This window comes from Capsicum annuum, chromosome 3 (genome assembly GCF_002878395.1).
Source record: "Capsicum annuum cultivar UCD-10X-F1 chromosome 3, UCD10Xv1.1, whole genome shotgun sequence".
Lineage (NCBI taxonomy): Eukaryota > Viridiplantae > Streptophyta > Magnoliopsida > Solanales > Solanaceae > Capsicum > Capsicum annuum.
The window spans coordinates 243,314,495-243,325,844 of NC_061113.1; the positions used below are offsets into that span (position 1 = coordinate 243,314,495).

The 11,350-nt window shown below is 29.9% G+C and overlaps 1 protein-coding gene across 1 annotated transcript; it reads right to left on the minus strand.

Moving 5' to 3' along the window:
- Window positions 1-2,160: 2,160 nt before the first annotated feature.
- On the minus strand, window positions 2,161-3,654 carry LOC107866012 (cytochrome P450 94B3-like). The gene is given in 1 exon segment (NM_001324907.1): window positions 2,161-3,654. A coding segment is annotated over 1 exon segment (1,494 nt).
- Window positions 3,655-11,350: the final 7,696 nt, after the last annotated feature.

Here is an 11,350-nt window from a genome sequence, read left to right on the forward strand (position 1 = left end):
CCAACTTAGATCCAACGTATGGATTATGGCGCATGCTATATATTCCTGAAATACGTTTGTTGAAAAAGAGTATACTCTCTTCATGTTTTAATTTTTTTTATTTGTTTTAACTTGACACAATATACGAAAAGGTAAAGTGAACTTTGCATCTTGTAGCTTTGAATTAAAGAAATGTAGAATATACTGAAATTTTATGATTTGAAACATATTTTGTGTAAAAGTAAATTTTTGGAAATCCTTTATTAAAATATTTTGTGAAAAAGGTTAGATATTTAATTTGTGGTGCTACCTACTGATAGTACACCAAAATCTGGAAAAAGATCTTTTCTTATGATATCCCCTGATCATTAATTACTGATTTTAAGTTTCTAATCCACCGTTTAATCATGATTCACGCCTCTTTATCTCTGCAATTATTAAACTTTGACATTTTAAATTAGAGTTTTATTTAGCTAATTAAGCAATGAGGGAAATTATAAGGTGATATATTTGTCTGAAACGTTGATGCCAAGTAAAATAAATAATGAAAATGATATTCTTTCAACGAAACATATATATAAATCTTATTGAAATTTCTACCTTCAAAAGTAGACACTATAATATGCGAATCTAATCCCATGCAGACAACGGATGAGAGATAAATCAATAACCACTCCCCCCACCCCCACCTCCACCCCAATTTTTATAACATCGTTTGACTTGATAAAGTATGTAAAAAAATAAAAAGACTTTTTATATGTGTAGTCGAGAACTTAAAATTATTTTATCAAAATTAACAAAAATATATTAAAATTATAATAAGATGGCATTATTTTTTAAACGAGTTAAACAAAAAAGGTAGACGAGGGAGCAAAAGGTTAGGAACATATTGACCCCTTGTCTTAATTTCGTGAAACATGCCCTAAATTATATTACGTGTGTATTTCGTGTACTAACAATTACCAGTACACAGCTAACTGCATCAGCTATAAACCAGGAACACTGTCCAAACACTGCCACTTCTATATCTTTCTTGAAGTTGACGTTCCAACATAAGTAACAGTTTGACATATGCTTTCATAGACATAAAATAATATCACATGGCATATAAAAGATATCTCATGAAAACGTGATTGATTATGCCACCGCTCTATATGAGATAATACATTAAGTCCAACATTTTGTTACCTCTCATGAGTTTGTTATATCTTAACTCTTCAATTAATTATTAAATAAAATAACTTAGCATTTTATTCATGAGAATGTTATCTCTTATTTCACCAATTAAATGCGACCTTCGGATATTAATCAAGTGCGGCTAAAACATTTTGATGGTCTAAAACGAAAATTGAAAGGAGATCTTAATTTTTTTTTAAAAAAAAATAAATATATATTTTCTTAAAAAGTCTATATTTTAGATATTTTGAGGTGCAATGTTGTTAATATTTTTTTATAGTCGATTTCTTCTAATAATTTTTTTTATTAATATAGCTAATGCGTTTAATCTTTCTTGATACATAGTACTTAAAATTTTAATAAATCAAATTTTTAATAATTCTTTACTTTTATATAAAAAATTATTTTTTCTACAAATAGTACTTAATAATTTTTTTTTATAAAAAAACTATAATCAATTATATGAAAAAGATGAAGCCTCTCAATTTTGGGAGTATTTTTTCACTTTGTGGAGCCGAGCCTGATATTAATTAAAGCCATCATTTTTTTCGGAGGAGAAACAACTAACTCAGAAAGTGGACAAATTGAATTGCCTAGCCTTATATTATATGACAGTCAAATTGTACTACCTACCCCAACATCAAAAATGAACTTCTCTTCTTGATCAACTAATTCAATTAGAGATTTAATTAAATAATTTGTTGGTGGGAAAAATATACGCTCAATTAGTCATCTATTGTTCAATATATATATAATAACAACACGGGCTATACATATAACTTAAGAATAGTTGATACTCACTACTCAATACTGCTTGAATGAAAAATTAGTCTAAACGAACGTTGATCAAGGACCTTCGTAAAAATCACAAGCAAACTTCAAGCCATATATTCATATACACTGACAATTAGATATTGCATTTGCAAAAAAATATAACAAGCAGCAAATGCTAATTAATCAGCAAAATACTACTAATATTTTTTATTTCACCCAATAGCAAGATAGCTAGCTATCGCGGTGACAGATTCGCACATTGAATCCACCAGCCATATGTGCAGTTAAGAGAGGCATAAAAACCGGTTTTTCTACTTTCACCGGTTTAATTTCGAACCGCCTCAATACTGATGCCAACACATACTTCATCTGCATGAATGCCATTTCTTTACCCAAACACACCCTTGGACCTGCTTGAAACACTGGAAATTTATAAGCACTAACACTTTTCAATAATCCATTTTCATCGATCCAACGGTCCGGTTTAAATTCGAGCCGGTCTTTACCCCAAATCTCCTCCATCCGTCCCATTCCATACTGGAAATAAGTAACTCTATTTCCTTTTTGAACCCTTGTTCCGTCTGGCAAAATGTCGTCTGTAGCTGCGTGCTTTGAGTCCCAAGCCACTGGTGGATATAGCCTCATTGATTCGTTCAAGCACGCTTGCAAGTACTTCATCTCTTTTAATTCGTCGAATTCGAGCGCCTTGTCGCCAATGTTGATCGACGTTATTTCGTTGATCATTTCATTTTTGACATCCGGGTGATTGGTAGTGAGCCAGAAAAGCCATGTTAATGCGGAAGAAGTTGTGTCTCTTCCGGCCATGATGAAGCTTATGACCATATCTCTCACCACTTCATCTTCGTGTCCAGCGATTAATAATCTGGAGAGAAGATCCATGTTCTTACTGTTTTTTCCATTTTCGTTGATCGTCTGTTTCTTCTTCTCTATGATGTCGTTAATGCAACAGTGAACGCGTTTCACGTTCTCTTTCAGCTTCTTCTCTGATCCTAAATTGAGCGCTCTCTTGCCTTTCCAAATCGCGTAGACTGGAGCCATCCCACGCATGGCACACGCTTGAGAAGCAGTGTCAAACGAATCTACTAGACTCGGCACGTCTGAGAGATCATCCAAGCAATGCGGGTCCGTACCCAGCGACACCTTGCATATAGTATCGAAGGCGAATCGCCTAAGCACGTCTTGCAAGTCCAACACTTTGCCAGATTTAGCAGCATGGTTCAACAAAGGAATGAGCCTGGTATCGACTACTTCTTCTAGAGTTTTGACCACGAACTCCCTCAGTGACTTTGTACTGAACTCGTGGCTAGCCAATTTGCGCTGCGCGCTCCACTGCTCCCCGTCCACGTTGAAGATCCCACGACCAAGAAAATCGCCTAAAATCTCCGTAAAGGGCTGGCCTTTTGGATAATTAGTGAAGTTCGTTTTGAGCATGTGTTCAACGTTGTTCGGATTGGCTGTGATTATAGTTCGAGGGGCACCGAAGCGTTGAACAAGAATGGTCTGTGTGGGGGACTCCGATAAAAGTTGAGTGTACCAATCCAATAGCCGATGGCGATTTTTGTAGAAGGAAATTAGACAGCCAACGATGGGGTAAGAGGAAGGGCCATAAATGGGAGTGAATTTTCGAAATTGAAGATGCAGTTTTAGGGACAAGTAAAGAAACCCTAAAATGAAGAAAAGAAAGAGAGAAAGAAACATTTTCATAATTAGCAAAGTGAATGTTAATGCTAAGTGAAAGTGGTTTGACTGTTTTTGAGGGATAAGTGGCTCTATTTATATCTGTGGAAAGAAAATGACATGAGCTATTATGGAAATTTGCCAGTACACTTGATATTATTACAACTAGGCTGCAATTTCATCACGTGAATAATATGCGCAAATTGAAAGTAGGCTATGCCGGAGAGTTATTGAGAATGACAGCGCCCAAAAATTGTCTTGCCATCAATAACATGGAAATTAAATTTGTCCGCTAAGAAGAGGTTTTTCAATTTATTTTAGTGATTTGTTCCGATGATTAACATTCCTTATTTTCAACCTAATTGTTGTGCATGTGTTAGAATAATCAAGAAAGAAAAAGGAGTGAAGGGTAAATAAAAACTTATATATTCTCTCATCTTTGTTTAAAAAAAAATAATTCTTAATTATTTGATTTCAATTTTTCAGATGACATGTTTAAAAATTAAAAGACATTTTGATACATTTGATATATCCTTAATTTAAGATCATAAGATTTAACTATGTTGTTTATTTTTTTTAAATTCTATGTTAAATCTAAATCTGTTATTCGATTTAAAATGGACGGAGTGGTATTTATTTCTCTACAAATTTAGTGATTTAATCAAATCTAGGGGTTGTAATGCTGTATCTACTATGTTTATTATGCATTATTTATCGAGCAGTGTATTTTATTATTTTATAATGTCACCACTAAAGCAATATGTGTGTCCGCCATTGGCTGCGACATTTTCTTCTGCACGTGACAAAGACCTTAGTTAAGCCACTTGTAAGTTTATCTTTCTTTCATTTAACTAGGGTCTAAGAGCTTCATTTCATGATAATGCACCTCATATTATTTCAATGTTTGACCATTTAAACTTTACTAAGTATAATCTTTCATGCATTAAAGTCAAATTTCAATAATTTTGACCACTCAACTGATCTTCCCCGTAGCTGTATTGGAGTCCAATACATAGTCAAAAATTACTGATTAAAGGTCGTATATTTGTACGTCAGCAGAAAACAGAATAGTGTTTGCATTTTTAAAACATGCTATAGCCTATACAAAATGTCATGGTACTCCCTCCATTTTATTTTATGTGTTATAATTTAATCGAATATAAAATTTAAGAAATAAAAAAAAATTTAATATAAATTATTCTTTATTAAAAAATATGGTACTGTTTTTTCTTTAATTAGGTGGAATTAATAAAAGTAAAAGTAGATTGTACTTTTAAATAATTATCAAATAAAAAAAAATTGAAAATAAATAGAAAAATAATGACACATAAAATAAAACGACGAAAGTTCTATTAAAGAGTTAAGACAGTAAGCTTTTGCAGCACTTTTTTCTTTTGTCAAACTTTATGTCGAAGTAAAATTATAACACACAGTCTCTTAAGCAAGAGGTCGGGGTTCGATCCCTGCCTCTGGCGAATGGAGCAAACTCTGTGGTCAGTTTTCTACCGCTTAATGCGCTGACTGAGGAATGGAGGATTAGTCTCACGGTCGCCGGCTGTAGGAATACCTTGGAAAACCAAAAAAAATAAAAAATTATAACAAACAAAATGAAATGAATAGACTGGTTATAATAGGTTAGCTCATTTTTCTTGTGTTTTATAGTACATGTACACTCCATTTGTTTTAATTAATTTTTTTTTTAATTCATTTAAAAAAGAACTTCTCTTAATTTTTTTTGGCAGCTTTTTAAATCAAATATTTCGCATGAAATATTTAAGACCACTAATTTAAAAGAAAATTTAGTATAATCAACGTATATTTAATTCAAGGCAAACAAAATTAAAATTAAGAGTGTAATATATTGAAAGGGTATAGAACATCTTTGTAATTTGATGCCTATAGTACGTCCCTATTTCTCTCTTCATTCGTTTTTACTTGTCACTAATTTTTAATTAAATTTCTATTTTTACTTGTCACTTTTGACATATCAAAAAAAGACAATCGTTTTTCCTATTTTACCATTAACATCAATAGTTGTTTCTCTAAATTAATTGCAGAACATAATATAAATATTATTTAATAAAAATTCTATGATAAAATAGTTATATTATAAGTTACTCTCTCCGTCCCAAATTATTCGTCCCAAATTTTTTAATTTGATATTTCATTTTACTTGTCTTTTTTCATTAATCAAGAAAAAATTAAAAAAAAATTGTTTTACCCTTTACATTAATTATTTTCTTCAAATTAAAATGTAAACATCATTTAATAGGAATACTATAATAAATTGGGCATTTATTAATTAATTTTTTTAATCAATATATTATCTCAATTTAAGATGGAGAAAGTATTTTTTTTAATAAATACATCAAATTAAAATGTGTCAATTAAAAGCGAACCGAGGGAGTAAAAAAATGAGAACTTGAAATTGGACGGTGGACTCCCAACTCCCAAGAATAAATTTAATCCAAACTCCAAACTGAGGACAACTCAACTTTATATTCCTTTTTCTCCTTATAATAGTTACTACTAGTCTGTGTAAGGCATGGCCCAATAAATATTTTTTAAAATTTATTTTAATTATTGTGATTTACAATATTTTTTCTTTATATATTTTATAAAAATATATAATAAATTATTTTTTAGATATTTTAATTTATTAACTATTATAATTTATAATTTTTTATGTAAATTTTAAATACTTAGATGATCATAATAATTAATTATGGGTGATATAATAAAATTACGATTGAAGCGGCGAAACAGACATATGTTAATGACTCACAACAATTAATTAGAAGTGATATATCAAAATTACTATAAAAAATACTTGTGAAATTTTTTTAAATGTTCATAATAATTAATTAGGAGTGACATAGTAAAATCACGAGTGAAACAACGAAGCAGACATGTCTAATTAGAAGTGATATAACAAAATTACTACAAAAATATTTGGGTGAAGCAGCTGGAACAGACATGTCATAAATATGTATTTTATTTTTTTATTAAATATTATTAATTTTATAATACATAAATAAAATTATAATAATTAATTAGAGATGATATAATAAAATGACGGAAGAAGCAGCTTATAAAGCAGGCATGTTGACGGAGACCTGCCTGCTTCTCCTCCTCATTCCCTCTTATAAGACTAGTCATCAATAGCCCGTGCAAGGCACGGACCCAACGAATAGTTTTTAAAAATTTATTTTAATTATTATAATTTATAATATTTTTTAAAATATATAATAATTTTTTAATAGGTATTTTAAGCTATTAACTATTGTAATTTATAATACTATTTATGTAATTTTCAAATAATATATATCGATCTCATTGTCCAAACTTTTGTGACATTTATACTCAATTATATTTTTTAAACACTTTAAGTTTTACATTACTGTGATGTATAATATTTTTTCTTCTATTCCAATTTAAGTGTCATCATGCTTAGATGAACATAATAAGACATTGATAGTCAATTATATTTTTTAAAACACTTTAAGTTTTACATTACTGTGATGTATAATATTTTTTCTTCTATTCCAATTTAAGTGTCATGATGCTTAGATGAACATAATAATTAATTATGGGTGATATAGTAAAGTTAGGTGTCTTAATGATTCACAACAACTAATTAGAAGTGATATAGCAAAATTACTATAAAAAATATATGTGAAATTTTTTTGATTAACTTATCATTTTATATCTATTTTACCCTTTCTATCAAATTATTAATTGACACAGTGCTTAAATGGTTATAATAATTAATTAGGAGTGACATAGTAAAATCACGACTAAAATAGCTTAGTAGACGCGTCTAATTAGAAGTGATATAACAAAATTAATATACAAAAATACTTGCGAAAAAAATTTAAATGGATCTCATATAAAACGTCAGGCAAATTTAACATTAAATATTATTAATTTTTTAATATTTAAATGACTTTATAATAATTTTTTTATAATTAATTAGAGATGACATAATAAAATTACGGAGGAAGCAACTGATGAAGCAGACAAGAGAAACAGACACGTTGACGGAGAGGTGCCTGCTTCTTCCAGCCCATTCCCTCTTAATGACTCACAACAATTAACTAAAAGTGCTATAGCAAAATTACTATAAAAAATACTTGTAATTTTTTTTTGATTAACTTATCATTTTATATATATTTTACCTTTTTTATCAAATTATTAATTGACACAATGCTTAAATGGTCATAATAATTAATTAGGAGCGACATAATAAAATCACGATTGAAATAGCGAAGCAAATATGTCTAATTAGAAGTGATATAACAAATTTACTACACAAAAATACTTGAAAAAAAAATTAAATGGGTCTCATATAAAACATCAAGTAAATTTAACATTAAATATTATTAATTTTTAAATACTTAGATGACTTTATAATAATTTTTTAACAATTAATTAGACATGATATAATAAAATTACGGAGGAAGCAGCTTATGAAGCAGGCATGTTAACGGAGACCTGCCTGCTCTTCCGACCCTTTCCCTCTTATTAGATATACTAGATATCAAAGGCCCGTGCTAGTACGGGCCCAATATATGTTATTTTTTAGTCTCAATTTATATGATACAAATAAAATTTTGATAATTAATTATATTTTAAATATTTTTTAGATATTTTAAGTTGTTAGCTATTGTAATTTATAATAATTTTTTGACATTGTAATTTACTATTTTAAATTGTTAGCCATTATAATTTAGAATACTCTCCTTGACCAAAGTTTTGTAGCATTGATAGTTTATTATATTTTTAGAATAATTTAAGTTTTTAATTACTGAAATTTTTAGTAATACTTTTTCTTCTATTTCAATTTAAGTGACACTGATATAATATTGAGAGTCAATCAAATATCACAATTGAAGTCACAAAATAGACATGTCTTAAATGACTCATAATAACTTATTAGAAGTGATACAATAAAATTACTATAAAAAATAATTGTGAAAAAATTTTAAGCGGGCTTCTTATAAGATGTCAAGTTAATTTAAAATATCAATAATTAATTTATCTTTTTTCTGTTTATTTTATTTATTATTAAATATTTTTTTTTAATATTTAGATGACTCATAATAATTAATTAGGGATAAAATAGTAAAATTACGGTTGAAATAGTTGAAGCAAACATGTCATAAATGTCTATTTTTTTTATCAAATATTATTAATTTTTTAATACGTAAACGACATATAATAATCAATTAGGAAATAACTTATTAGAAGTGGTATAACAAAATTCATATAAAAAATATTTGTGAAAAAAATTTAGATAGGCCTTATATATGCTGTCAAGTTAATTTAAAATTTCAATAGTTTGTTTATCATTTTTTTTTAAATATTATTAATTTTTTTAAGACTTAAATGACTTATAATAATTATTTAGGGATAAAATAATAAAATTACAGTTGAAACAAGTGAAGCAGACATGTTATAAATGTGTATTTTATTTTTTTGTTAAATATTATTAATTTTTAATACTTAAATGACATATAATAATTAATTAGGGGTGATATAGTAAAATCATGAATTAATACTTAAATGACCTATAGTAATTAATTAAGGATGAAATAATAAAATACGGTTAAAGCAGTTGAAGCAGACATGTCATAAATATCTATTTATATTTTTATCAAATATTATTAATTTTTTAATACGTAAATAATTGTAACGCCTCGAAATATCATCCCGAGACGCCACACGGTGCCCAAGGCTACACGTAACCTCAAGCTAACCCTTTAAGCCTAAACACTACCCTTGGGTTCCAACACAACAACATACACGCTACGCTAAGGATATATATATATAAGTACATATCATATCATATCACACATGGCACGGAATATCGTTAGAATGTACATATATGCAATGTCTATACACAAACCAACCCAACAATACACTAGTCTGACGTAGCCTTTATACAAAAAAATCAACGAGCCATTGGGACAAACCCCTAACTGACTCAACAAACCAAAGGGATCACAAAACAACAGCACCAAAACTAGCAACTTGGTCCTCGAACCATGAGGACTCACCACTGAAGGAACGTAGATGCGGCACTCGAATATCACTGTCGCGGCTACGGCTGAGTACCTGAACCTACATCATGGTAAGAATGTAGCCCATAGAGAAATATGTGGGTCAGCACAAGATACGTACTGAGTATGTGGGGCGCATGCAAAATATAAATAATATCATAAATTTCGTAAAAACGTACATACGGACCATAATGACACACCTGGCTTGAGTGATATTGAATCATGCAACTCATAACATCTTAGATTGGAAATATAGGAGAAAAACCTCATAAATCATTATAGATCATCATAGGCAACTTGACTTACCACATCAAAACTCGAAGTGACTCGGTATTTCAATAAACATGACTCTTATGGACATGGGAATTTTCTATAACTGATAACCCCACGTGAGCTACGTTGAATACCAACGTTTGAAACCCCCATTGGCCGGAGCGTCATACTCTTTGCCAGGGAGTACGACCTTAAAACTGCAATAATCACAATCGGGCTCTCTGGCCAATAATATCATCATCAAACAACCCTATGGTGGCACATAGGTTTGGGGAAATACCAAATTTCCCTCTAGGTGCTAAGTTCTACTCCTCGACAAGCTCAGAACGCGTTAGGAAATCCACCACAACATCACAAGGGTCTATCATAAAGACCAAATCAAATATCTTTCTCATTTATCAAATCATATCAATTTGTGGATTCCTAACTCAACACATTTTAGCTCAAAACATTTTAATCTTCCTCAACATCAACAAGGTATCAATGTGTTGAACCATAACCGACTCGACATTTGGACAAGGATATGAAGACTCAATACATAATATTTTCAATAATTTAACTCATCAAAACCATTCAGAAAATACCAAGACTCATTGCACCAGCTTCAATATCAACATTTCTTAATTTGCCATCCAACTCTCATTTAAAGGTACTTGAGACATCATCCCATAGTAGGGATATAGAATTTCCAATATCAATTATAAATTCATAATAAGAAAATAGTGGAATGATAGTATAAATCAAGGCTTAACAAATTAAATCATCATACTCTCATAATCAAATACTTTTTGGACATAATTCCATCTCAACATCATACACATATCGGATGACATAATCTCATAGCTCATGGACAAAAATATAAGATATAAAACCATATTTCCAATTCATGGTAAAACATGTAAAATCTCATGTCAATGTAATTCAACAAAAATACCGGGCACAAGATCGAAAGGATAATCTTGTTCAAAGTCCCACATGCCTAATAATGGAAGATGAATATGAACTTCCGACTCCGAAACTTTATTCATGAAAATAAAGGGTGCTTATCGAAGCCCTTAACATGATCAACTCGAATCCCAAATCAATTTGAAATTTCTACTGTTCAATCAAGAGACATAGAAGGATGAAATTTGGAGTAGTAGGGTTGGAGTTTGAGCCTTAGGAAATTTTGAAGAAAAATGAGCTACTGAATGCTCTTAATGGACTTAAATCCATGGTTTACCCGGATGGGTTGGAATGGGAATGACCAAAATACCCTTAAAAATAAAATAATGTCAAATCAGTCCTTTGGTGGACTGTTTTGATAGGCTGAAGTAGATCGACCATAACTTTTTTCTCCGATGGCCAAATTGGATGAAACCAATTTTATTGGAAACAGAACTTTCAGA